Genomic DNA, 23,560 nt, shown 5'->3' with positions numbered 1-23,560 from the left:
TTGGTTGCTTGTGACTGTTTTGATTGGGATACGGATTCTTTTACGTGGATGTGAATTTGTGTCTGGATTTTGGTTCTGTAATTATTATTATTTCGTATGGATTGTTGTGCATATTAATTTTTGTGGATAAGAGTAAGAGACTGATAATTTTACCTTCGTTGTCAAACCATTTGCTATAATCATGGATTGGTTGAAGCAATACCAATAGCATCGCATACTCATAGATCGAGAGCGATGCTTGATTGTTTTTACAAATTGAATTTTGATACAAAAGTTTGATGTCTCTTTTAATGACAAAAGTTTGCTTAAATGAATGTTTTGAAAAATGGCTTGAAAAGAGTGGGTTCCGAGCTAATGGAGTCTGAAATTAAATCTCTCATGGACGCGGCCGATATCGACAACAGCGGAACAGTATAGACTATGGAGAATTCTTAGCCGCTACACTGCACATGAACAAACTGGAGAGATAAGAGAACTTGGTGGCGGCTTTTTTGTATTTCGACAAAGACAGAACACATATAGACTACGGAGGCTTTATTATTTTGTATTTCATAGTGGTGCTATATTTATGGATATTTGAAGAAGTCATGCAGGGTGTTATAATTATTGTTGACCATGTCCCTTGATAAAACAAAGGATTCATAAGTGCAGTGAAGAGGGAAAAAATTCACTATAATGATCAAAGGTACGATGACTCGAGTTTGCAGACTCCTTCTCAAACAGTCATCTCCTCCAATCTTTGATGAACCGCAATCTGAGCTCCCCTCAGATCCGAGACTCCCTCTCACTTTCACCGAACGTATCTCCATAAAAATCGAAAATAAAAATATTTTGTTTTTAGTTTTTATATCAATTAATGTAAGGAATTCATACTTTTGATTAATTTTGACATATTATATTTTGATCCGAAAAGAATGTGGAGGAGATCATGATTTATATGAATAATCCCAAATAGAAAAAGACTACTGGTTTAATGATAACGATAAAAGAGCGTTTGAAAATGTACGAGTTACGTGCGTAATATAGGATTCTCATTCTGTATCTGCCAATGAAGATATCATGCACGTCATATCATATGTGATATGTCGTGTAGATTCAACTTTCGTTCTTTAATCCTCCCAATCCCATACCATCAATTGCCGATATTGATGCGATACGGTTACTAGTTGATGACGTGTCGCTGAGAATTAGACCCTAAATAGTCAAAGGCGAAATTGGAATTGGCTACCACGCGGTTAGGGCCGTTATGCATCAAGATATGAACTCATTTTTAATTTAATCGTATCCTGTATTGAAAACCCCGATTAGCAACTCGCTCTACTATAAATAAACACAACGATTTAGTTTAATAAAACCCTCTTGCTGAAGATAATCATTTTTTATGTCTATATAACATGAGAGTATTGCTATAAAATAATATTGGTGACGTGCTAAAAAAAAAGCATTGGAAAATGAGGGGACTAGAGATATATAGGGAAGGGAAATAGCTGGAGTTGGTTAGAGAAGGAAGAATGGAGATTGTGGAGCTGTTTTTGACGGCGTCAATTCCGGTGGTGAAAGTGCTGCTGGTGACCGGAGTTGGGTCGTATTTGGCTTTGGATCACATCAACGTGTTGGGAGAGGATGCCAGAAAGCATGTCAACACCGTAAGTCCTCTCAGCTTCTGATATCATTCATTCAATGCTTCAGTAATAATTCAATGGTGTTTTTGGGTGAACGTACGTAGCTTGTGTTCTACGTGCTGAATCCAGCTCTGGTGGCCTCAAACCTCGCCAGCACCATCACATACCAGAGCATGCTCAAGCTGTGAGTCTTCCTATTTCATCTCTGTATATCTTCTTCTTTTTCAAAACAAGTACACATATAACATTGGTAATATTATTGTAAAAGGTGGTTCATGCCCATCAACGTACTCATAACATTCATAGTCGGATCGGCGCTCGGGTGGATTCTGATCCGAATAACAAGACCGCCTCCCCGCCTCCGAGGACTCATCTTGGGTTGCTCTGCTGCGGGTACCCATCACTTTCAACCTTGTTTTCATTTACATTGAGCATTTGATGAAACTGAGAGATAGAGAGTAATGAATGAATGGTACTCTTCTATTGATGATCAGGGAATCTGGGAAACCTGCCATTCATCATTGTACCCGCATTGTGTAAAGAAAATGGCAGCCCCTTTGGAGACCCTGATGTGTGCTACACTCACGGCATGGCTTATGTTTCCCTTTCCATGGCTGTAAGTGTCTTGTCTTTCTTATAAATTATCGACTGTGTTGTTCACTTCACTTCACCCTTTGGTTTCACTTGCTCAGATTGGAGCCATATATTTGTGGTCCTACGTTTATAACATAGTGAGAGTATCTTCGGAGGCGGCCGCGGCAGATTCAGACGACACTACAAAACCCCTTCTTTCTTCTGACCCATTTCAACTGCCTCTCAAACTCGAGGTACATATATTCCATACTTGGTTGTAGCAGTCTCCATCGTATCAAGGACTGAGATGTTGAGTTTGCGCAGGATGAGAGTGGAGAAGCACAGGGATTAAAGCAAAAGTTGGGAATGGTATTTAGAAAGCTTAATGTCAAGGCAATATTAGCCCCTTCGACTATGGGAGCGGTATTTACGCAACACTCATGACTCTCTCAACTATCTACCGTGTCATAGCTCACGTATTTCTTAACAGGTTGCGGGGTTTGTAATTGGAGTGGTTCCTCTGCTCCGCAGGTCTCTCATAGGGAGTGGTGCTCCGCTCCGAGTGATTCAAGATGCCGCCACGCTAATTGGGTATTCAACTTCTCCTTCAGCAACATTGGAATTTGGATACATGTATTTACGTTATAGCTTCTTTGTGTGTGTGTGTGTGGTGCAGAGATGGAGCTATACCAGCTCTCACGCTAATCGTAGGAGGAAATCTGCTTAAAGGTCTGAGAGGGTCATCGGGGATTCAGAAGTCGGTGATAATGGGGATAATAATAGCGCGGTACGTGGTGCTGCCGGTGGTGGGGATAACGGTGGTGAAGGGGGCGGTGTATTTGGGGTTTGTGAGCTCCTCGGATGCCTTGTACCAGTTTGTCCTTCTGCTCCAGTTTGCTCTCCCCCCTGCCATGAACATCGGCGTCATCACCCAGCTCTTTGGCGCCGGCGAGTCCGAGTGCTCCATCATCATGCTCTGGACTTACTCTCTCGCCTCTCTCTCCCTCACCTTTTGGTCCACTCTCTTCATGTGGCTTCTTTCCAACTAGTCTTAATTTCATCAAGTGAAATTCACTTTACAAATGCAAATCATCAGTTATCTTTTTATACAGATGTTACACAAAACGCAATTGGTCAATTTTTGTCCTCACTATTTGAGAGTTGAGAGTTGAGAGTTGTAAGCAAGAAAGTGACAACTAATAATAGTATAAGATGTTACTGAGAAGGCAACTGTTTCTCCACACTATTACAATGCAGAGTAGGGATGGTCCATAGTAAAAGCATATGATGTTACTTAAAAGAGCAGAAGAAGAAGCATCAAAGAGCATCCTTGCTGAGGCCGTCGAAGTAGGGATGGTCCATGGCCTTCTTGGCGGAGATGCGCTTGGCGGGCTCGTAGTGCAGCATCTGGGCGAGGAGGTGGAGGCCGTGGGGGTCGAGGGTGGGGACCACCGTGGAGAGGCTCTTGGGGCTCCACTGGGGGTACTCGTGCCAGTTCACGAGCTTGCTCACGCCCGGCCACATGTCTTCGTTGGGGGTGCCAAGAAGCCTGATGGAAGATGGAAGATGAGAGATGAGAGAGAGAGTGAAAATGAAGATGAGAAGGATGGATGAGGGACCTGAAGATGTGGAGGAGCTGCTGGAGCTCGGAGTCGCCGGGGAAGAGGGGCTGGTTGGTGAGGAGCTCGACGAAGATGCAGGCGACGGACCAGATGTCGACGCCGGTGGAGTAGTGGGTGGCGCCGAGGAGGACCTCGGGGGCGCGGTACCAAAGGGTGAGGATCTCGTGGGTGTACTTCTTGAGGGGGAGGGTGAAGGCGCGGGCGAGGCCGAGGTCGGCGATCTTGAGGACCATCGACTCCTTGTCCATCAGCAGGTTGTGGGGCTTGAGGTCGCGGTGCAGGATGCCGTGGCCGTGGCAGAACGCCACCCCTTTGCACAGCTGGAACATCAGCATCTTCACCGTCTCCCCCGGGATGGCCGCCCCCCTCCCCCGGAACGTCCGAATGTACTTCTTCAGATCCGTCTCCATGTACTCGAACACCAGGTACAGCACCGTCTTCCCTTCCTTGTTCAACCCTTGCTTCACCTCCAGCAACCTATCAATTCCATTCAATTCCCCTAAGATCAATTCAATTCAATTCCCCAAACATCACTATCCTACACACTTACCTCACTACGTGTGGGTCCCTCGACAGCATTCTCAGGATCGACACCTCCCGGAGAGTCGTCGGAGGCACGCCTTCCTCGTCCTCGTGCAGCCGCGTCTTCTTCAGGGCCACGATCTTCCCCGTCGCCTTCTCGCGCGCTCTGTACACCTTCCCGTACGTCCCTTCTCCCACTTTCTCCAACTTCTCGTATGCCTCCATCGCCGACGCCATCGATTTCGATTTCAACTTCAAGATCCCTCTCTCTCTCTCTCTCTGCTCTTTTGTAGTCCTTGCTATGAATCCCTAACGGCACTTACTACACTCCCTCTCTCTTTTCGCTTTTTTTGAATTTTGAATTTCAAGGAGCCTCTCTTCTTCCTTCCCCTTTTTTTTCTATTTGGGCTTTACACGGGGGCCCCCCTTCTTCTAAACCTAGGAACTCATATCATTGATAGTTATTTGTAACTCTGACACAAAACTCACAAGTGGATCCGTGGCGCAATGGTAGCGCGTCTGACTCCAGATCAGAAGGTTGCGTGTTCGATTCACGTCGGGTTCAGTTTTTATGTGTGTTTTTTTATGTTTTTATATTACAAAGTCAAAAGGCCCAGCCCAAAGCCCACTATTGTGGATAAGGTTGGGGGAGAAATGGGCGGTGCCTTGAGCAGCAGAGCTAATTAATACGCATTTAATTTGGTGCCAAAAATGGGAAAATTTAAGTTGACACACAACTTATAATTCAAGTTTCAGATACTATTATACTGATAATATTCCCCGAGAACAATGCACCCCCATTTCTATTTCTATTACACTCGTAAATTGTAGATCTCAAACCAAAGAAAGCCCACAACTCAAGGAATATATTGCAAGCTTAATATACTCTTCTTTACGACGAAAAGGTTTGTGCTTTGAACACTGAATTGAATTCATCGCAATTACAAGCAAACACTTGTCCATCTCCTGCATTGGTGCGTCACTCAGTATCTATTTTATTGGACGGTCGCAATTGAAAGGGAATGCATGTTTGTTTTGGTTAACCACTGATAACTATTATTATAATTCCATCGTAAATCTGTGTTAGGTCAATTGCAATTGTTTTTTAGTTTTGACTTTTGGTTCCATTATCTTACGATATCTTGTTTCTTTTTTGTCCTAGTGCGCTTACCCAACTCTCATGCCTCCATTCCTTCATTCACATCACACCAAGAATCACCTTTGTCAAATTCAATCAAACTAATTACCATTATTATTTATCTGCTAATGGCATGGCAAACAAAAGGCATTCGTCTGTCCATCGCTACGTACCCAATTTCTAATTTAGTATTAGTACTGTTACCAGACGCATTGCCATCCTTAATAATCCTATAATGTAACCAAGTTAATGACAAATGTTTTCCTTTCCTTTTTTTTAGTTTGAATTAATTAATGAGGTATATAACAAAGTAAATATATGGCTCTTCCTTTCGACACTTTTTTCAGTGCAGTGCAGATTACCTTTTTGTATCTCTCCGCGCTTGTAGTTGCAATTGTTTATAACAAAATGTTTCCATTGATGATGAATTTCAAGATTAAATATATATATGTTATTTAATCAGGCACTTGGGACTAAAGTGGACATGTAAATCTTAATTTGATGTATAAAGAAATACGTGGAGACGTGTGCCTTAGAGATAAGCGGAAAGACGACACACTTGTTTATCATCTGTGTTCACATAACATTCTTTTCTTTTTCCACTTAATCCCCAATGTATACATGATTTCCATTACTTGTTTGTAATTGGTTTATATTGTTACCTTGAAAAAGAAGAAAACAGCCTTCCAATCCTTTTTCTTTTTTTCCGTCAAACTCAATGGCCCGCTTTGATTAAAGACATACCCAAACCAATCTCAATCTCACACACACCGATTGAGCGTAAAGCAAGAAAGATCTTGTAAAGATCTCTCTACATGTGAAAAAGAGAAAGAAATTCAAACGTATCACTCGAGGCCAGAGCTATTTCCGTATTACACGAAAAATATGCCAAGAATATAATCAAAAGTTGCACATGATTGTACATTTGTGGCTTAACGCAACTGTGTCTTTGTGGACTTCGTACGATTGGCCTCGGACACTCTTATTTTCTTTGGCATATATCAACTTTAATTTAATTCCTACATCAATCATACTTTTGGTTATTTTACGAATAATTCTCCGGATTATTAGTATTAACCTCAAATCTCCAGAGAAAATGAATCCATGTGTTGGTTTAACGCATTTGAGGAGAAGCCATAATTAAATCACACTTGTTTGTATGGAAACTCTGAAGCAGAAAAAGGAAAGAGAGAGAAACCCTAGAAACTTGATGATAATGTTTTGGCGATTAAACATAATTAATAATATATACAGCTTAGCAGATACATAGAGGAAGATAAGTGTCCCTAATTAGATTTAGATTGATTAATAAAAAAATATATATATAATGGAGCTAGGGCAGGAAGGTGTTGACTCCGTCCTTGACTTGGGTGTCGGGGAAGCCACCGCACTTGTGACAGCGGGCGACCACCAGAATCTGGCGGCAGGAAGGGCACGAGGAGTGCGACCCCAGCCACGTGTCGATGCAGGACACGTGGAAGGCGTGGCCGCACTGAGGGAGCTCCCGGATCTGGTCTCCGTCGGCGAAATCCGCCAGGCAGATCGCACAGTCGGAGAACTTCCGGGCCAAATCGGCGGAGTAGGTCAGCTTCGGGAGGGACCGCAGGATCTTCTTCTTCAGGCCTTTGTTCGGCGGCGGGGGAGGAGTGGCGGCGCCACCGGAGAGGCGCCGGAGCCAGGCGCATCGGGCGACGGCGACGAGGCCGAGCACGCAGATGAGAGCGCAGAGGAGCGCGGCCAAGATCACCACGAAGTCCGAGTCCACGTTCAGCCCCGGCGGCGGAGGCGGCGGAGACGAGTTCACACCACCGCCTAACAGAAATCTGGAGGGACGATTCATGTGATATAATATAAGAGAGAACTGAAAGAGAGAGAGAGAGAAAGAGAGAAAGAGAGTGTTTGTTTCTTTGCTTTATCTCTCCTCTTCAACTGCGTGACTATTGTTTTTATGGCTGCCTTTCCCACACTTTTTTTCCTTTTCATATTAAAATATAATTCTTCGCCCAAACAAATTAAATATTATTTTCGTTGGTTTAGATTTGTAGTGGAACGGGGATGGGTCCCGGTGTCTTCTCCCTCCCCCCCCCCCCCCCCCGTTTTCCAGAACTTGGAAATGGTTTTTGCAACACCCCCCCGCCGTTTTCCACAACTTGGAAATGGTTTTTGCACAAGTAGTACTATATTATATATCGTAAATTAGTCATTAATATATATTCAGCTAAAATAGATATATTTAGTGAAGCTTCGTCGAAATGAACAATTATTTTCATAATTTTATAAATATCTTGTGGTATCATTGTACTTTTCGGTTCATAACAGTTAAAATTTTCAATTTTATTTTTACAAAATAATCAAAAGTTAACACTGCAAATTTTTTTTCTTTTTTACTGCCTATTAACAAGCACATGATACTTGTATTTTTTTTTTTAATTTTGAACATTTAACTAATTTTAAACGAGTTTTGATTATTTATGAGAAATTCTTACTGAGTACTATCATTTCATAACATTTTCATGGATAAATGTTTGTGTATATTTCTTTGTGTGTATGTGTGTGTGCATAATCCAAGTGTATGTTTGTTTATTTTATCGTATTATTGCACAAAAAATTGTGTAAAATATTAGCATAAATAGTGAATAAATTGTGTCCTTTATGTCAACGAATCATGTCGATAATTATGTCAACAAATGATGTCGATATTTGACATATATGTCAACAAATTGTGTCGATTGTTGACATTTTTGTCAATAGATTATGTCAACAAATCAATAAATTTTCCAGTGTTATCAATTATTGACATATATATGTCAACAAATCGTCAAATAAACTCATATTAAAAAAATAAAAAAAAAATAAAAAAAAAAAAAAAGAGAGAGACTCGAAGAAAAAAAATTAGGGAAAAAAAGTAAAGAAAAAAAAGAAGAGGGTAAAAGTGGATAAACAAATATTTTCTCTCCTCTTTTTATTATTATTTTTGTCCAAATTATAGTTTTGGTGAAAAATGGAAAAAATGTAATGAGATAACAGTACTTGTGACAATTTTTTTTATTATTTATTAGTTTTAATTACTATTTAACTAAAAGACAAAAGAAAATGAAGCTAGCCGGGGAACATACTAAGTAGATGATAAGTACAACACAAGGATAGCATATCAAAATAGATAAAGCATTTGTTAGTAAAAAAGATAAAGCGTTTTGACTGTTTGAAAATATCAGGTTTCATTTTAAAATCAATTAATAATGAGAGAAATAATTTATGACATTTAAAACTCTTATTAGTCTCGCAACATTAATCAAAAGTTAGATTTGGAATGTGTGATTTTTTAGCAATCAATTATAAATAAATTTATGATTAAGATGTTTCGAAAAGTAAAGGATAATCACTCCAATATTAAAACTAGGTGACAATATATAATTTATTAAAGTGTATATATAAGATCAAAGATTTTGTGATAATAAAATATATATCTTTTTAAATAATGAAAAAGGAAAGAGAAAAGATGGATAGAAAGCAGAAAAAGAAAATAGCACATGAGCACGTGTGTCCACTACCGACTCCACTCGCTAACATTTTTCAATAAAATTGGTGAAGTAAAAAAACTAATTTTAGAGTGAATTATACTCTTCTATTTTTGTTTGTATATATAGAAAAAATTATCGATTAATAAGTGATTTACAAACAAAGGAATGAAACATAGAGGTGGGTAGATGAGAAAATGTAAGAGTTGGGAGGCACGTCTTCTTTCCCAATTATTTCCGGATGTCCAAGAAAGTAGCGATTTCATATGAAAGCCTTGTGAAATACATATGAACACTGATTTGTATGAAAGCGTATAAGACAATTTGGAACTAAATAGTGGATGAGTACTAAAGAATGAAAATAATAGAATGATATAAGCGAAGTATATCAATCAAGATAGATTAATACTAACTGACGCAGCTGAGTGTAGACGACAACCACGTGATTCAATTAAAATGATAAAAGAAAGTTACAACGAGAATAAAATATATAATTTCAATATTTGAAATAGCGAGTAGTTATCAGGAAGCTGGATAGAGTTGCTCCCACTTTGGCTACAAATAGATATTGCTTTCTCACATATCCATTCTAAACCTTTTGGATTATCCTAAAAAGTGCATCATAAACTAAACTTATGAATCAAAAGTGCATATCATCATTATCTGTTAGCCTTGGCGATAAGCACTTCGTAATAAAAATATCTAGTTTGAAATTGAAATTGAAATTGAATTTAATGGTGTTTTTTAGAGTAGATAGGAACAGGATAGGGAAGAAAAAAAGTATTGAGGAAGAATAATGGTAAATATGGAAAGCGGAGATAAGGTCAGAGGTCGAATCTGAGGTTCCACTTGCCATTACCATCGGCATTGAGTGTCCAATTGTTCTCCCTGAGCTGAATGTAGGGGACCTGAAACACAGACATGAAACAGATATTGAGGAAGAAGAAGAAAGATAAGAAAGAAATGGAGTTAGTAATAGTGGTATACCTGGTGAAAGAGGTGATAGCCAATCTTGATGCGAAGGTCTTGGTCGTTCTGGAAGTTGAGGATGGACCACGAGACGTGGGCGGCGCCTTTGGCGGTGGTGTTTCTGCGGCTGTAGTTGAGATTCAAGTCCTTATGGTCCACCTTGGTCTCGCACCCACCCTTGACCGTGAACGCCACGCCGCCGTCGTTTGTGACCGGGAACGACTTCTTCGCCCGCGCCACGTAACGCACCTTCTCTCTCTTGTCGTACTCGACTCCCACTCCCAAGCTCGCCGACGCCTATCATGATTCATAATTCATTATTCATTATTCATATATCGAGACTCAGAATCAGAGCATATGACTTACATTTGGATAGAAGTGCCTTATGAGTGCGCTCAAGTAGGTCGCCCCTCCCACCCGAGTGTCCAGCTCCCCATGAACCTGTCAGTTCCCCCAAATTCACGACATATCCACAGACACAGAGAGAAAGAAAATAGAGATTATTTACTTGCAGATGGGTTTTGTACGAGTCCAGATACAGCCTCTGCTTCGCATGAATCCTCAGCGCTTTCGAATCTCCGCTGTATCGAAGTGAAGTCTCCATCCTCCGCCTCTTCTACTTCAATCTTCCCCCCCTCTTTCCTTTATTAAATACCTAAAACCCCCACCCTCCCCTCCCCTCTTTACGTACGACATGTCGTCTCTTACTAACTAATAAACGACGCGCTTACTTTTCCTTTTCATTTCTCTCTCCTCTCCTCTCCTCTCCTCTCCTCTCCCCGTCGAAACAAGTAACTAACAACACACAGAAGAAACCTTCTCATCACAAGAAGAAGAAGAATGGGTGGTGGTAGTGTGAGGTTGGTTGTGTTAGCCATTCTGGTGGGAGCTGTGGTTTCCGATCTGGTCATATTGAAGCTGGATCGCCGAGTACGTCTCTTCTTTCTTCAGATCTGCTCTCGTGTTTACACTATCTTTTTTTGTTGAACTCAACTCTTCCTGGTTGCCGCAGGTGGATCTGACGTCACAAACAGTCCGCATCACTTCGTCGCTCAAGGTTCTTGTATTCTTCTTTTTATTATGATTATATGATTGGGAAAGCGTGAGTCATGGATGGTGGGCGTTACAGGTGGAAAACCGAGGAAGCGAGCCGGTTGGGGAGGTGTTGGTGGCATTCCCTGAGAGGCAGGGAGTGAAGTTGGCGTATCTGTCGGCCAAGGGATCGAAAGCGGTGAAGCAGGTGAAGGAGGAAGGGGTGGCGTTGTATGCGGTGTCTCTGGCGAAGGCGGTGGGGAAGGGGGAGGCGGCGTCACTGGAGGTGGTGGCGGTGCTGACGCACGCGCTGCGGCCCTTCCCGCAGACGAGGACGCAGAGGGAGCGGCAGCTGGTGGTGTTCGAGGACAGCGCCTACGCCAGCAGCCCCTACGTGGTGGCCCAGCAGTCCCTGACCCTCACACTGCCCCCCGACGCCACCATCGAGACATACACGAAGCTGGACCGCAGCACCGTCCGCGGCTCCGACATCAAGTACGGGCCGTACCAGGACGTGCCCCCCTACAGCGACTCCCCCGTGGCCGTCCACTTTGAGAGCAAGCGAGCTTCTTCCCCTGTGGCAAAGCAGCTGCTGAGGGAGGTCGAGGTCTCCCACTGGGGCAACGTTCAGGTCACCGAGCATTATGATCTCAACTACGCAGGGCCCCTCCTCACGGGCGAGTTTTCCAGGCTGGACTATCACGCATCCGCGCTCAACCAGCTGGTTGCAACGCTGCCGCCCCGAGCCCGTTCCGTTTATTACAGGGACGCCATCGGCAACATTTCCACCTCTCACTTATCCGCCCACTCCAAAAAGGTACTTTCCATCTCCATCTCCATCTCCATCTCCATTCCATTCATCCCTGCCTGCTCTCTGAAACTCTTTCCTCCCTTTGAAGACGGAACTGGAAATCCAGCCTCGCTATCCCATGTTTGGTGGTTGGAATACTTGCTTCACCATTGGCTACAGCTTGCCGCTTCATGACTTCTTGTTTCAGTCCCAGGACGGCAACCGCTTCCTCAACTTCACTTTTGGTTCCCCCATGAACGACATCGTCATTGACACTCTCGTCCTCAAGGTAACATTCCTTGCTTCCCAACATCTCTCTTTGCTCTTCGATTCTAAACTAACATTTCTGAAACTCTCACAGGTCGTTTTACCAGAGGGATCTACCGATATCTCTGTGTCTACACCCTTTCCCGTCAAACAGTTGCAAGAGGTTCCTCTTATATTTATGTCTATTCTTATCTCGTGTACTCCATTCAGACATATAATCAAGGTGGTAATAAATAAAGCGGCACCATTTATTATGCGTGTGTCTGTGGTTTTCTTCCGCAGACAAAAGTTTCCCACTTGGACGTGGGTGGTAGACCCGTAGTTGTGCTGGAAAAGAAGAATGTTGTTTCTGATCATAATCAGTATTTCCAGGTATCGAGAAATAAATACATACATACTAATGAAGCAAAGCAATGCAATTGGATGTTTTAAATTATAAGAATTATCTTGCTTTTGCAGGTCTACTACAAGTTCAAGAGCGTTGACATGCTAAGGGAGCCATTGATGTTGATATCCGGGTTTTTCTTCTTGTTTGTGGCGTGCATTGTGTACATGCACGCAGACATGTCGATATCAAAGTCATCCGCTTCTTATTTGGCAAAACTGCAGTGGGATGAAGTGAGTGTTTATTGCGGCAACGGAATACAAATAAGTGGAATTGAATGGTATGTTGTTGGTGTAGGTGCTAGCAACGGTGCAAGAGGTGGAGAGCGTGATGAGTCGATGCTTAGCGATTCACGACAGACTCGAAGCGTCGCTGCGTGATGTGTCGAGGACCGGTGACCTCCAAGCCTGCAAAGCAGCTCGAAAAGCAGCTGATGCTTCCTTGAAAGAGCTCACAAAAGAGCTCAAGCCTTTGCTCTCATTCCTGCAGTCTTCGCCCCAAGCCACCCATATATATCCCAAGGTTGGTTTGTGTAGCGGTGATATTCACTTTCCGTTTTATCAATGGTTTCATTCAAGTCAACTAAAGGGGCTATTGGTTTTCGAGTAAATAGGTTGAGGAGCTAGTTGCGAAAGAGAGAGAGTTGCAGGAGAGATTGATGAGCAAACACGCCACCGTGGTGGACTGCTACGAGAAGAAACATGCCGGCAAAGAAATCGAGAACCGGGTTGCCCTCCACCAGAACAAGATCAACGCCTTGAAGCTCGAGGTCGATGATCTGCTTGACTTCATTCATGAGATATAAGCCATTAGTGCGTCTTGAAAACCTTAAAACTACTCTACTTTAGATCACAGAAGAGCAGGTCTATGTTAGATGAGCAGTGTTCGAGAACTAATTAATGTTGACTCGTTTTTGGCTGACCAAATATTGTCGTAGCAGGCAAAATTAAATTGCTTTTTTATTATATGATGATTCAAAAATGAGATTCTGTTTTTTCATGAGATAATAATATGTAGTAAGCCCTTTGGAAGGTCACTTGATTTCTTGGGGGATCACTTTAAGAAGCTCTATATTGAGTTGAAAAGTGGCGCCGGGCTGCAAAAAAAGCAATAAAAGTGAAGAACGCAGAAAAGAGAAAAGAGAAAAGAGAAAAGAAAGGATGAGAGTGTGGTTGTGGGGGGCTAACCGGGATCTCATTGCTGCCCTTTTGGCCGTATCCAAGCTCCGGAGGAACGATCACAGTGCGCTGCAAATTGCAATGCAGTGGAGATGTTTAGTTATATTATATTATACTGTAGAGGAGAAGATGAAATGAGATTTTAGAGAGAGAGAGAGAGAAGTAAGAACCTTTCCTCCGACTCTCATGCCTTCTGTTATGGAATACAAAGCCGGCGGGGGTTTAGGAGCAGCCTGTGCGGAGAAGAGACCGTTTGGGTTATCCACAAAATCACGCTTTCGTTCTTTTCCGGGAGGATCTCCAACTTTGAAGTCGTAAGGCTGTGAATGATTGAATGTTATTAATATTAAGTAAAGGATATGAAGAAAGAACGAAAGAAAGAAAGAAAGAAAGAAAGAAGGGAATGCCTGAGCAATAGCACGGTTGCCAGCGAGGAGTTTGGACTCTCTGCTGGAGACGGCGGTGATGCCACGATACAGACAGTCGAAGTGCACTTCCACCGCCGATCCCTTCTCCGCCACTGCGCCTTTCCCCTCTACCACGTCATAGTACTTGAGCCCAGTTGCTGTGCTCATTTCAATATTTCAATTCAATTAACTGTTTTGTTTTCGAACGTTGAATCAGAAAGAAAGTAATAGCTAGTTGCGACTGACTGACGGGCAGTGAGATAATCTTGGATGGGAATGATGGCTCTGTTGCGTCTCTCTCTCGCATTCGCATCCGAATTCGATACGAGAGCTGAGAATGCCAGTGAAGATATGAGAATGGCGCTCCTTCTTGACGTTGATGTTGATACCACTTTCAGTTTCTCAACTTCAGAACCACACTTTTGCTGCTGCTGATGCAAACTCCTTATCATTATTATTGAAGACCAAGCAGAAGAAGAAGAAGAAGCAGCCATTGATGCATCTGATTGGATGCCCTTCCCAATTCACTTCTTATCCATTCACTTTCTTCTTTTTCCTTATCTTTATTCCCCTTTGTGGGGTCCATGAATTAAATTTAATAATTAAATATACATCTTTCTTCCTACAACCATACATCCATTATATAAAAATACATATGCAGTTAATACAACGGCACAACCTTAAGCCTTTGTGTCAATTCACAATCACACTAATGTTTTTGAGTTTTAATTACTTGCACCCCAACCTGAGAGAGAGAGAGAGAGAGAGAGAGAGAGAGATGGTATATATGATCTGTACAAAAAGAGTTGGTGAATTAGAGAAGATCAGGCGGTGTTCCAGTTCCGCCGAGAGTGGTTGTGGCAGTCTTGTCGTCCTTCTTCTTAACCGCGTTTTGATGCCACTTCTTGAGCGCCTTTGACGTCTGTTCGTCGAATATCGACCTCTTCATGGTCGATCCCATCTGCACAACGCAGGGTTTCATTTCAAACAATCAGAGGTATTTATATAAAGAAGAAGAAGAAGAAGAAGAAGAAGAAGAAGAAGACAATGAATTAAGTGCGAGTGCGCGTACCTGAGTGACGAGAGCGTACAAGGGAAGCGTGATGTAACTGCACACAAACTGCACTACAAACCTGCCCACGCCCAACGCACCATCAACCAAAGTCCCGTGCTCAAAGATATAAACATGAAAACGACTTACCCGAGTGCAACTCTCAAGATTATGAGGTTAAAATCATCATGGAAGCACGAACGCAGCCCAAACTCATACTGCACGCAAGGTTTGAGTGAGGCATGATTTAATGTATTGAAACAAAAGAAGTGAAAGTGAGATGAGTTACCCAAATCCAAAAGAAGTAAGTGATCTCGAATGCGTTCTGAAAGAGGACAAAGTGGATGAGGTGGAGGATGAGTTGCGGCCAGCTGAACCAGAAGTGGGTGTCCGTGACTTGGACCAGCGGAATGCCCTGCACCACCGCGTGCCGCTCTTGGATCTCCACCGCCATCTGCGTTATGATTCCCTGCAGCTTTGTCCCCACTCCCAGCGTCACCTTTACACAAAGACGTTATTATACCCCTCAGCCCATCCCGTTAAATTTATGTTATGTACCAAAACACCTTCTTACAAGCAGAGGCAGTATGGAGAGCCAGAACATTGCGTGCCACCCTGAAAATGCCACTCTCACCAAATGAAACAACCATTACCAGACCTGAGTTTGAAACACCCAAATGAAAGACTTACCGTGCACGTTCAGCAGCAAAAACGAGACCATCGACGCCCACAGCACCGGCCTGCCCTATCACTTTGCTTCTTTACTTCACAATTCGCGCACTTAATACAAACTCAAGTTAACAAAAAGAAGCTTACGTGATTCCCACCACCACCTTGAAGTCATCTTCTAACGACCTCAGAATGTACTTCTGAAAGTCAAACTTGCTTCCCGGGGCCAAGTGAACCTTCAATTCAACACAACAACTAGTCACTTAGTTTCATCACATCAATTCAGTTTCTTCTTGCAACAAACTCACCGTCACAAATCCATGGCGCATCGTCAGATAATCAGCCTTGCGAACAGACCTAAAGAATTGCCGGAAAAAACATACCTGCAACAACTCAACTTTCAACAACAAAATACAACATAAAACCTCACACCTCCTGCCTTGTTACGTCAACAATAAATCTTACGCAGTAAAAGGTGACCGGTGTCTTGGTCCAGAACCTCGTGTGATCTTTTACAAAGGATGTTTCGTGAGTGAGCCTGAACTTTGTAGGATCTGTATAGTGGAAGGAAGATCAACGATGACTCATACAACACAACTCCAAATAATATCAGCTAAATTGAAGAAACTTCTCTAGGGGGGGAAGAAAAAAAAGCAGTCACCGTTCATGGATTCTTGATGGTGAGCTGTCTCTCGCTCCCACTCCTTCCATCCACGAATCTAGAGCAAAGGAAGAGAAGATATTGTGCATAAAAATCGGAGTGAAGATGAATATGGAGTGTGAAAGTTAAAAAGAGCAGACCTTTAATCTGCCGAGAGTCATGGTAATGGCACTGTATATGACATGAAAGACTGCTAAAAAGAAAATGAAGATGTGCAACTGATGTAACGCGTTTAGAGAGATTAGCGGAACATGACCCTGAACCACGCAAAAAGGAAACCATGGATCAACCAAAGAAAATATGATCTTAATTATTAATTAGAATGAGACAGTGATGTGATGTGATGCACCGACAGGTTTGCACTCGGCGGCTGCGCCACCGCCTGCCAAAAATCTGCGCACGCTCCACAAAAGCTTGCGATGGTGCGCTTGTTCGTGTTCACCTTCGACTTCAGGCTGGTCGTGGCCGCGGTCCAGAGCGTGCAAAGGGCACGGCAACATCGTTCCCGCAATCTTTGTGGGAATGCAGATCTTTACAATATAGTTTTGCCCAAATGTCATAATCAGAGATATGAATCCCAGAACCATAAGCTCTGCATTGCCACCACAAATTTCAATTCATCACTCACGTATGTATTCATATATTAGAGAGAGAATATACGGACCCCCTTTGACTTTCTCAAGAGCCTCGAACAAAGCTTTCCTCTTTTTGCCTTGGAAATACTGGAATGAAGAAAGACACACACAAGTTATTTGTGATCAGGGACGGGAATGCAATGAAGGACAAAAAAAGGGAGCGCTTACCTGTCCGATCATGTGAAGAACTTTCTCGAGAATGATGGAAATGATGATAATGACGGCACAAACAGAGGCCACGGCCCAAGTTGGGGTCTGATCCAGCTCTCTCGCCTCCATTCTTCTTCCGATCAACACACTTTCCATTCATCATCACTTTTCTTGTTTTAATTATTTTCCTATTTTTAGCTCCCACCCCCTAAACTCTCTCTCCCACCCCTGCTTTCTGTTTATTAGCGTACCACCAAAGTAACTGTGACAAAAACATTATTTTCCTATTTTTAGCTCCCACTCCTACTTTCTATAAATTTCCACCATTCCCTTGTGTTTATAAGCGTACCAGACCATAGTGTAATATCTATAACTGAAGTATTTATATATAAAAATAATATACGCCGTTGCCGGGGATCGAACCCGGGTCACCCGCGTGACAGGCGGGAATACTTACCACTATACTACAACGACTCAGATGCAAGGTTCTCGTCATTACTTATACCTGTTCCTTAAGTATTAACGAAAATTTGACATTTTCATCTCTAGTATCAATCTGGATTATAGCTTACATTCTTCAATAGAGCTCCAAGCTACATAAAACTAAACGCCCTACAGATTATGGTAACTGTTGGTTTGACTCGCATAACAAATCAGCCCAATATTGGCATTATGTGCATAGGAGCCTTGTTACTGGTACGTATATTTGCCAAACAAAGCAAAAGGGAAATTGTTGGAAGAAAGGCTAAATATTGAATACATGGGCTTGTGGACGAAAAATCTAAGCTCCTCGAAGAGAAAACAGAAGTTGGAACAAAATTTCCAAGTTAGGGAAGTGTAGAGAAATTAGGATCAGGGCATTCTGGAAAGAAACTGATTTGGGTGTTGGTGGTCGCTCTCGGTGGGGACAAACACCGGAAGCTGTCCCCCGCGGCCCACTCTTGTGCCGGTGTTCACGATGGGCCCGCCGAAGAATATGGATTGCCCCCCGGTGTACTGCAGCGATGCTGACGTGGACACAAAGCGTCCGGCCTCTGGGTCCCATGCGACCGTGGCTCTCCCGTTTTCAGCACTTGTTGTAGGTGTGCGCCTCTCGGGTTGGTATATCGGGTTCGTTGAAACCCTCTGGTCCGTCATGGCGGGGCTGCTGATGCTGACGCTGCTGTCGTCGCGGCTGGCTCGGCTGGGCGGGTACATCGAACTGCGCATCTGCTGATCCGGACTGCTTCTCCCACTGAGGCTGCTGCTCGACAGGTAGTCGCCGCCTTGGGGCTGAGAGGCGAGAGGGCGCAGCACCGAGGACGACGCCCTCGCCTTTGCAGCCGCTTTGATGGCCTCGTTCGAGTCCAGCTTTGCAAGCTTCCAAGCGCTGATGCGTGGCACGCCGCGCTGCTTCCCCGCCCTCGCGTCCGGGTCCACCGTCGAGGGTAGCCGCCCCGGCTCCAGATGTGGGATTATCTCATCCTACACACACATACCATCAGAAGACAAGATATACATACATATATCTATAACACAGTAACTATAGCACTACCACCTGATGGTCCATAAAGATCCTTGGTGGGGTACACCACGCCCCCTTATACTGCAAACTCATTCCTAGCGAGCTTCTTCCGCTTACGGCCGTCATAGCTGAACCCGTCGGTGAAGATGGCAAACTCTGATTTTCTCCTCCATCTACAGACGGTCCAGGCGCTTCACTCTGGGCTCTCATAGCAATCACATACTCGTATGTCGTTATGCCCTGTGAATGGATCACGTCACAGTCAGATTCACGGAAACAGTGAAAGGAGGAGAAGAGCTACACCTTTTGAATCAATATAACGTGGAAGAAGAACAACTCGCCCAGCGGCACGATGGCCAAAAGGGAAATAACAGTACACATGCCCTGTCAAGACAACAACAAGAGATCACTATCAACAAGTGAACCAACTTGGAAAATCAAATAAAAAACAATTTGAATCACAAAAGCGCAAATTAAGGTTACGAAACATTGCAATAGGCAACAACCTACCACAACAATAGCAAAAGGAATCTGGGAGAATCCGACTCCAAGTTTTTCAGCTATCAGCTGATTCATGCCCTTTTTATCAACAAAGCAGCGGACAAAAACAGCAATACCGACCCCACATTCGACAGCAAGCTGATAAAAGTAGACAAAAAAATACATAGTGAGTGGGCACCCGAATTTAAATTACAGCACAAATTTTAACTAAAGAAAGGTGGAGCCAGAAGGTTACCCAGCCAAGGCTAGCTGCCATGAGGCATACAAATGTGATGTAGTTTTTCCTTCCGACACAGTTATTCAACCACTGCACAGAAAACAAACATTCTTACCACAAACATCTTGTTTTCAGAAGATCAATTCATTGGAATCTGTAGAGTGTTGACATCAAAAAAAGAATATGTGAGGCCAAACCCGACAGTGGTGATCAAACCCATCAACACATTTATCGCAACTTCTGCAATGTTTGCTGAATTTCCGCACCTGCAGAGTAATAGAAGCGTTAGCGATTGAAGAGTGAGCGGAACGGATAAATCAATGAAAGGGAACCTCAGCATTGCAGAGGGTGCAGAAGAGAGCGTCCTCTCCAGATTGTTGTTGGAGAAGCTCGTCCTTTCGGCAGTCTTGTATGATGAAACATCCACAAAAGAAGCCTCCAAGTTTCCCACAAAACGATGAATCGTTGTTGTTAACGTCCGCCGCTTTGGATGTGTCACCTGCACAGACAATGTCAATCGCTAATATAGAAACTGTTTCCATTTAGCCAAGCTCAGCAATAGAGACTAACCGGGCACATCGAGTTCGTGGTGTGATCTATAAGCAGAGGCATTGTCAGCTTCCAGTAGGATTCCAGGATCGGCGGGATCAATGGCGGTGCAGCGAACATACAGAGTGAAAACAGCGAGGGCCTGCCATAACATTCCTCCAGAGAGTGAGATCAGATCATCTTTACAGAGTACAGACAGACATTGATGCCGAGAGAGAGAGAGAGAGAGAGAGGGGTTACTACCAAGACGGAATAGACGGCGATGGCAACATACTCCAAGGCATTGTTACCGAGAAAGGGAGCGAAGAAGGCATAATATGCGACGGCGAGCAGAAAGAAGACGGTAATAGCCACCACCTGAGCAAGAGACCAATTTAGTTTAGTCATTGCGAACCGAAGCGAGTGAGGAATAGAACAGACCTGGAAAGTGTGAGCTGGGAGCTCCCATCCGTGTCGCCGAGCCATGACCACCGACTCTCTCTCTCTCTCTCTAAGCGCACTCCATTGCAATACAAGGACAATCCTCTGTCAAATCCCAGTGCGAGTCTGAGTCCGAGTCCAGCCTAGGGTTTCGGTTTCCCAATCTGCCTGCCCTTCCTTTTCAATTCAAAATGGAAGTCGACTAAACGACACTCTCTCGGTTTGTTACACACACCAAACTCCAATCCAGTACTGCTCTTTTTTTCTTTTCTTTTTTAATACTGATAATAAAATCCAGATTAAATGTTTTTGTGTTGAAAATATCAAAGACTACGGTATAGTATACCATTATTTTGTACGACATAAAACGCCTACTTTTTTTCTACATAAAACGCCTACTTAGAGTTAGAGGATCAAATAAATGCGCTTATAGTTGCATATAAGACGGCAGCACAACCGATTTATCAAACAACAAAAATATATCACAATCATTTACTTCTTTCATATCTAACTAAAAAATCCACAGAATACTAATAAACAAATAAGAATTTTCATGGTGGAAAATGATTTTTCTATACCAGAGTGCAAAATTTGATTAATTGGTTGAACCAGTATATGATGTATTATAATTTTATTTTATAAAATTAATATTTATTAGTTATCATTTAATAATAATAATATTTGATTTAATTAATTAGTTTATTCATTCAATATTTATTTTTTATATCCATCTCCCACATCTCTTGAACAATGATATGCTATACTATACTGATGGCGACATCCGTTTTGAAGCAATTATTCAAATGCAATGGTTCAATAGCCACCATCTTTTAAAAAAAGCCAAAATTTTATTTTATTAGGAAAATAGTTCATCAGACCTGCAGTATATTAATTAACTAAAAAGTAAATTTAGTTAATTAAAGAGTAAATTAAATTTAGTTTTTAGTTAATTCATTTATTACGGACCTGGTGGATTATTTTTTCAATAAAATGAAACTTTAACTATGATTTTAAAATAAGTTAAGGGATTCACTAGTTACAACAAATTCTTCAATTATTTGCGGTTAATAATGTCAAATTAGTTTATGTTTTCCTAAAAAATATCAAACAAAAATATATATGATTTTTATATCGGGTATTTATCTTTGTGGTTTTGATGCAAAGGTTTTTTTCACACGATTATCCAATCATGGTAATGCAAACATAATATATAATTTTTGTCAATAATTTATACTTATTTACTAGTTCAAACGAACTCAACTTATTTGTTAATAGTAATGCAAACAGAATATATACATTATTGTCAATAATTTATACTTATTTACCAGTTCAAATGAACTCATATTATTTCCTATTATTTCAATTACATTCACAAACCACAAATTCCTCTGTTTTCTTCGTTCAAATTCCTTTAGTTTTTTTTTTTTTTTTTTTTGTTATTTTGGTAGTATGAGAAAGGCAAAATAAGGACCAATTTTTTTGTGTTTTTGTTTTCAAAATAATGGAGGTAGCATGAGAGTTGTTTCTTTATTTACTGAATAATTAATACACTCTTCTTCCTATTCCAGTGCCTACGATTTTTTTTTTTTTTTTTTTTTTTTTTTTTTGTAGTCAAACAATCACGAAGGAGATATTACTGCGAAGGAAAGAGAGAGAAATTTGTTCGAGTGTTAGTTGTTTGTTCTAGAAAATCGGAGTACATTTACATTTGTCATCACTCATCACGAAACCTCAAAAATAGAACTTATAAAATCCAAAAAATATATTGTTATAATCATGATATATGCCATTTCGTTTTTTTTTTAATAATAAAATTACTAATATAAAGTGGGCTAATATCCCGGGCCAGTAAAAAACAAAAGAGGCCCAAGATGTTGAATAGAAAGGGAGTGATGAATAAAAAAGGGGGGGGAGGTTGAAGAGAAGCATAGATAATATCGAACAATCCGCAACTGAATCACAATGGCTGCTGCGATTTCCAACTCTCTGGTGCTCACCAAGAAGCCCTTCTCTTCTCCACCTGGTAACTCTTCTTCTTCTTCCTTTCCATGCCTTTTCACGTCTGAGCTTCGATTCAATTGCCACCAGGATTTGGTGCGGAGCGATCCATCCCTGCCACGTTGCGCTTCCAGCAGAACAAGGCTCGTCCCTCCGTCGCCGTCCGAGCTGCCTACGACGACAGGTCCGGCAGCAACAGCGCCAGCATCTTCGTCGGCGGCTTTGTTTTGGGAGGGATTATCGTCGGCACGCTCGGCTGTGTATACGCACCTCAGGTCTGCATCTATTTTGGCTGTATATGCATCGGTTAAAAATAGATAATTGGATTAACGATTGTTGCTCTCAGATCAGCAAAGCACTTACTGGAACCGAGCGAAAGGATCTGATGAGGAAACTCCCTAAGTTCATCTACGACGAGGAGAAAGCTTTGGAGGTATCACCATCCCTTTTTTATTTTTCTACTCAATTCTCTCTCATTCTCTTCTAAATTCTGCCTCTGAACTCTGATTATTGTTCAGAAAACGAGGAAAGTCTTGGCAGACAAGATTGCACAGCTCAACTCTGCCATAGATGACGTTTCGTCTCAGCTCCGATCCGAGGATTCTGCCGCCACCGTCGATGAAGTAGAGGCCTCTGTTTGATAGAAAATTAAAAGGTTGCGATTAAATAATTGATGCTTCAGTGTTCTTAGTGTGTTTTTGCAGTTCCTAGATTCGATCATATATCCTTTCGTTATATCTGGAAACTCAATCTGAAACTTACATGTGATCGAATGTGGTTGAGAGTCATATATATCTGCTTTCCTGAATGCCATTTCATTTCATTGCCAAGCAATCAAAGTAAAGCATGTTGGTTTTGTTGAATGATGAATCGAAGGCAGCAAAGGATAGATATCACACCCCTCTTTTCTTTACTCTTACCTTATTAACACCTTAACAGAAGCAAAAAGTACGACACACTAAAAAGTTCAAATATTATGTTCTCATATTCGGTAAAATAGCAGAGATATTTATCTTATCTAAACCAATTTTCACCACACCAGATATTATAAAATAAAAAAAAAATAAAAAAACCTCCAGTTTGGATGGGCAGTGAAGCTTTGTCGCTCAATTTGGTGATATGACACGTCCGTATTTGCACCATTTAAAGCACAGTAGCGTTCGTTTAGTGTCATTTGGCCCT

The 23,560-nt window shown here is 42.1% G+C and overlaps 9 protein-coding genes and 2 non-coding genes across 12 annotated transcripts; 4 read left to right on the top strand and 7 right to left on the bottom strand.

The window, feature by feature from the left end:
* The first annotated feature begins 1,274 nt into the window (after positions 1-1,274).
* Positions 1,275-3,420, top strand: LOC149392609 (protein PIN-LIKES 1-like). Its single transcript, XM_089620894.1, has 8 exons — positions 1,275-1,646; positions 1,727-1,806; positions 1,891-2,015; positions 2,117-2,238; positions 2,315-2,449; positions 2,520-2,618; positions 2,686-2,786; positions 2,872-3,420. The coding sequence occupies exons 1-8, from the start codon at positions 1,512-1,514 to the stop codon at positions 3,242-3,244; spliced, it is 1,170 nt and encodes a 389-aa protein (XP_089477020.1). The 5' UTR covers positions 1,275-1,511; the 3' UTR covers positions 3,245-3,420.
* On the bottom strand, positions 3,371-4,731 carry LOC149392608 (cyclin-dependent kinase B2-2-like). The gene is made up of 3 exons (XM_089620895.1): positions 4,368-4,731; positions 3,815-4,294; positions 3,371-3,744 (listed from the first exon to the last, which is right to left on the bottom strand). Exons 1-3 carry the CDS (start codon positions 4,574-4,576, stop codon positions 3,513-3,515), a joined length of 921 nt encoding a protein of 306 aa, XP_089477021.1. The 5' UTR covers positions 4,577-4,731; the 3' UTR covers positions 3,371-3,512.
* Positions 4,732-4,832: 101 nt separating this feature from the next.
* TRNAW-CCA (transfer RNA tryptophan (anticodon CCA)) lies at positions 4,833-4,904 on the top strand. Its single transcript has one exon. It is a non-coding gene; the product is annotated as a tRNA-Trp (tRNA).
* Positions 4,905-6,309: 1,405 nt separating this feature from the next.
* Positions 6,310-7,556, bottom strand: LOC149392606 (RING-H2 finger protein ATL80-like). The gene has a single exon (XM_089620901.1). It carries the CDS (start codon positions 7,315-7,317, stop codon positions 6,811-6,813), a length of 507 nt encoding a protein of 168 aa, XP_089477027.1. The 5' UTR covers positions 7,318-7,556; the 3' UTR covers positions 6,310-6,810.
* A 1,904-nt stretch (positions 7,557-9,460) lies between these two features.
* On the bottom strand, positions 9,461-10,622 carry LOC149392605 (outer envelope pore protein 21B, chloroplastic-like). Its single transcript, XM_089619331.1, has 4 exons — positions 10,473-10,622; positions 10,331-10,405; positions 9,983-10,261; positions 9,461-9,903 (listed from the first exon to the last, which is right to left on the bottom strand). The coding sequence occupies exons 1-4, from the start codon at positions 10,566-10,568 to the stop codon at positions 9,820-9,822; spliced, it is 534 nt and encodes a 177-aa protein (XP_089475457.1). The 5' UTR covers positions 10,569-10,622; the 3' UTR covers positions 9,461-9,819.
* A 41-nt stretch (positions 10,623-10,663) lies between these two features.
* LOC149392604 (Ribophorin I) lies at positions 10,664-13,479 on the top strand. The gene is made up of 9 exons (XM_089619325.1): positions 10,664-10,894; positions 10,977-11,021; positions 11,094-11,813; positions 11,896-12,075; positions 12,148-12,216; positions 12,336-12,425; positions 12,513-12,671; positions 12,736-12,960; positions 13,052-13,479. Exons 1-9 carry the CDS (start codon positions 10,805-10,807, stop codon positions 13,241-13,243), a joined length of 1,770 nt encoding a protein of 589 aa, XP_089475451.1. The 5' UTR covers positions 10,664-10,804; the 3' UTR covers positions 13,244-13,479.
* LOC149392603 (FKBP-like peptidyl-prolyl cis-trans isomerase family protein) lies at positions 13,373-14,567 on the bottom strand. Its single transcript, XM_089619330.1, has 5 exons — positions 14,274-14,567; positions 14,024-14,181; positions 13,787-13,936; positions 13,626-13,685; positions 13,373-13,534 (listed from the first exon to the last, which is right to left on the bottom strand). The coding sequence occupies exons 1-5, from the start codon at positions 14,515-14,517 to the stop codon at positions 13,472-13,474; spliced, it is 675 nt and encodes a 224-aa protein (XP_089475456.1). The 5' UTR covers positions 14,518-14,567; the 3' UTR covers positions 13,373-13,471.
* A 75-nt stretch (positions 14,568-14,642) lies between these two features.
* Positions 14,643-17,386, bottom strand: LOC149392602 (MLO-like protein 9). The gene is made up of 14 exons (XM_089619328.1): positions 17,208-17,386; positions 17,069-17,126; positions 16,758-16,996; positions 16,545-16,661; positions 16,405-16,462; positions 16,209-16,297; positions 16,052-16,126; positions 15,891-15,979; positions 15,765-15,814; positions 15,649-15,689; positions 15,364-15,573; positions 15,225-15,292; positions 15,096-15,156; positions 14,643-14,984 (listed from the first exon to the last, which is right to left on the bottom strand). The coding sequence occupies exons 1-14, from the start codon at positions 17,343-17,345 to the stop codon at positions 14,838-14,840; spliced, it is 1,440 nt and encodes a 479-aa protein (XP_089475454.1). The 5' UTR covers positions 17,346-17,386; the 3' UTR covers positions 14,643-14,837.
* Positions 17,387-17,591: 205 nt separating this feature from the next.
* On the bottom strand, positions 17,592-17,663 carry TRNAD-GUC (transfer RNA aspartic acid (anticodon GUC)). The gene has a single exon. It is a non-coding gene; the product is annotated as a tRNA-Asp (tRNA).
* A 172-nt stretch (positions 17,664-17,835) lies between these two features.
* Positions 17,836-20,683, bottom strand: LOC149392600 (DHHC-type zinc finger family protein). The gene is made up of 10 exons (XM_089619327.1): positions 20,381-20,683; positions 20,204-20,317; positions 19,982-20,102; positions 19,744-19,910; positions 19,609-19,677; positions 19,430-19,501; positions 19,204-19,332; positions 18,997-19,077; positions 18,727-18,933; positions 17,836-18,653 (listed from the first exon to the last, which is right to left on the bottom strand). Exons 1-10 carry the CDS (start codon positions 20,423-20,425, stop codon positions 18,042-18,044), a joined length of 1,617 nt encoding a protein of 538 aa, XP_089475453.1. The 5' UTR covers positions 20,426-20,683; the 3' UTR covers positions 17,836-18,041.
* Positions 20,684-22,271: 1,588 nt separating this feature from the next.
* Positions 22,272-23,241, top strand: LOC149392599 (inner membrane localized protein). 2 transcript variants are annotated; one of them, XM_089619332.1, is made up of 4 exons: positions 22,272-22,403; positions 22,469-22,653; positions 22,725-22,811; positions 22,897-23,241. In XM_089619332.1, exons 1-4 carry the CDS (start codon positions 22,343-22,345, stop codon positions 23,017-23,019), a joined length of 456 nt encoding a protein of 151 aa, XP_089475458.1. In that variant the 5' UTR covers positions 22,272-22,342; the 3' UTR covers positions 23,020-23,241. The 2 variants fall into 2 exon arrangements, with proteins under 2 accessions (XP_089475458.1, XP_089475459.1); XM_089619333.1 differs by having other exon boundaries at positions 22,282-22,400; positions 22,466-22,653.
* The last annotated feature ends 319 nt before the right edge of the window (positions 23,242-23,560 follow it).

Source organism: Urtica dioica, chromosome 7, assembly GCF_054948205.1.
Source record: "Urtica dioica subsp. dioica isolate 48M chromosome 7, U.dioica_male_clone48M_v1_H2, whole genome shotgun sequence".
NCBI classification, from domain to species: domain Eukaryota; kingdom Viridiplantae; phylum Streptophyta; class Magnoliopsida; order Rosales; family Urticaceae; genus Urtica; species Urtica dioica.
This window is presented reverse-complemented; position numbering and strand designations above follow the sequence as displayed.

Coding starts and splice junctions, on each gene's coding strand:
- LOC149392609 (XM_089620894.1), top strand. CDS start 1,512: ATGGAGATTGTGGAGCTGTTTTTGACGGCGTCAATTCCGGTGGTGAAA. Junction 2,239..2,314: donor ATGTTTCCCTTTCCATGGCT/GTAAGTGTCTTG, acceptor TCACTTGCTCAG/ATTGGAGCCATATATTTGTG. Junction 2,787..2,871: donor GATGCCGCCACGCTAATTGG/GTATTCAACTTC, acceptor TGTGTGGTGCAG/AGATGGAGCTATACCAGCTC.
- LOC149392608 (XM_089620895.1), bottom strand. CDS start 4,576: ATGGCGTCGGCGATGGAGGCATACGAGAAGTTGGAGAAAGTGGGAGAA. Junction 4,295..4,367: donor AGGGACCCACACGTAGTGAG/GTAAGTGTGTAG, acceptor TGGAATTGATAG/GTTGCTGGAGGTGAAGCAAG. Junction 3,745..3,814: donor CAGCTCCTCCACATCTTCAG/GTCCCTCATCCA, acceptor ATCTTCCATCAG/GCTTCTTGGCACCCCCAACG.
- LOC149392606 (XM_089620901.1), bottom strand. CDS start 7,317: ATGAATCGTCCCTCCAGATTTCTGTTAGGCGGTGGTGTGAACTCGTCT.
- LOC149392605 (XM_089619331.1), bottom strand. CDS start 10,568: ATGGAGACTTCACTTCGATACAGCGGAGATTCGAAAGCGCTGAGGATT. Junction 10,406..10,472: donor CGTACAAAACCCATCTGCAA/GTAAATAATCTC, acceptor GGGAACTGACAG/GTTCATGGGGAGCTGGACAC. Junction 10,262..10,330: donor TAAGGCACTTCTATCCAAAT/GTAAGTCATATG, acceptor GAATCATGATAG/GCGTCGGCGAGCTTGGGAGT.
- LOC149392604 (XM_089619325.1), top strand. CDS start 10,805: ATGGGTGGTGGTAGTGTGAGGTTGGTTGTGTTAGCCATTCTGGTGGGA. Junction 11,022..11,093: donor GCATCACTTCGTCGCTCAAG/GTTCTTGTATTC, acceptor TGGGCGTTACAG/GTGGAAAACCGAGGAAGCGA. Junction 12,217..12,335: donor CCGTCAAACAGTTGCAAGAG/GTTCCTCTTATA, acceptor TTTCTTCCGCAG/ACAAAAGTTTCCCACTTGGA.
- LOC149392603 (XM_089619330.1), bottom strand. CDS start 14,517: ATGGCTGCTTCTTCTTCTTCTTCTGCTTGGTCTTCAATAATAATGATA. Junction 14,182..14,273: donor CCAAGATTATCTCACTGCCC/GTCAGTCAGTCG, acceptor AAATGAGCACAG/CAACTGGGCTCAAGTACTAT. Junction 13,686..13,786: donor GCATGAGAGTCGGAGGAAAG/GTTCTTACTTCT, acceptor TGCAATTTGCAG/CGCACTGTGATCGTTCCTCC.
- LOC149392602 (XM_089619328.1), bottom strand. CDS start 17,345: ATGGAAAGTGTGTTGATCGGAAGAAGAATGGAGGCGAGAGAGCTGGAT. Junction 16,662..16,757: donor CAGCCGCCGAGTGCAAACCT/GTCGGTGCATCA, acceptor TGCGTGGTTCAG/GGTCATGTTCCGCTAATCTC. Junction 16,127..16,208: donor CACCGGTCACCTTTTACTGC/GTAAGATTTATT, acceptor GAGTTGTTGCAG/GTATGTTTTTTCCGGCAATT.
- LOC149392600 (XM_089619327.1), bottom strand. CDS start 20,425: ATGGCTCGGCGACACGGATGGGAGCTCCCAGCTCACACTTTCCAG. Junction 20,103..20,203: donor TCGCCGTCTATTCCGTCTTG/GTAGTAACCCCT, acceptor ATGTTATGGCAG/GCCCTCGCTGTTTTCACTCT. Junction 19,678..19,743: donor GCACCCTCTGCAATGCTGAG/GTTCCCTTTCAT, acceptor ATTACTCTGCAG/GTGCGGAAATTCAGCAAACA.
- LOC149392599 (XM_089619332.1), top strand. CDS start 22,343: ATGGCTGCTGCGATTTCCAACTCTCTGGTGCTCACCAAGAAGCCCTTC. Junction 22,404..22,468: donor GCCCTTCTCTTCTCCACCTG/GTAACTCTTCTT, acceptor AATTGCCACCAG/GATTTGGTGCGGAGCGATCC. Junction 22,812..22,896: donor ACGAGGAGAAAGCTTTGGAG/GTATCACCATCC, acceptor ATTATTGTTCAG/AAAACGAGGAAAGTCTTGGC.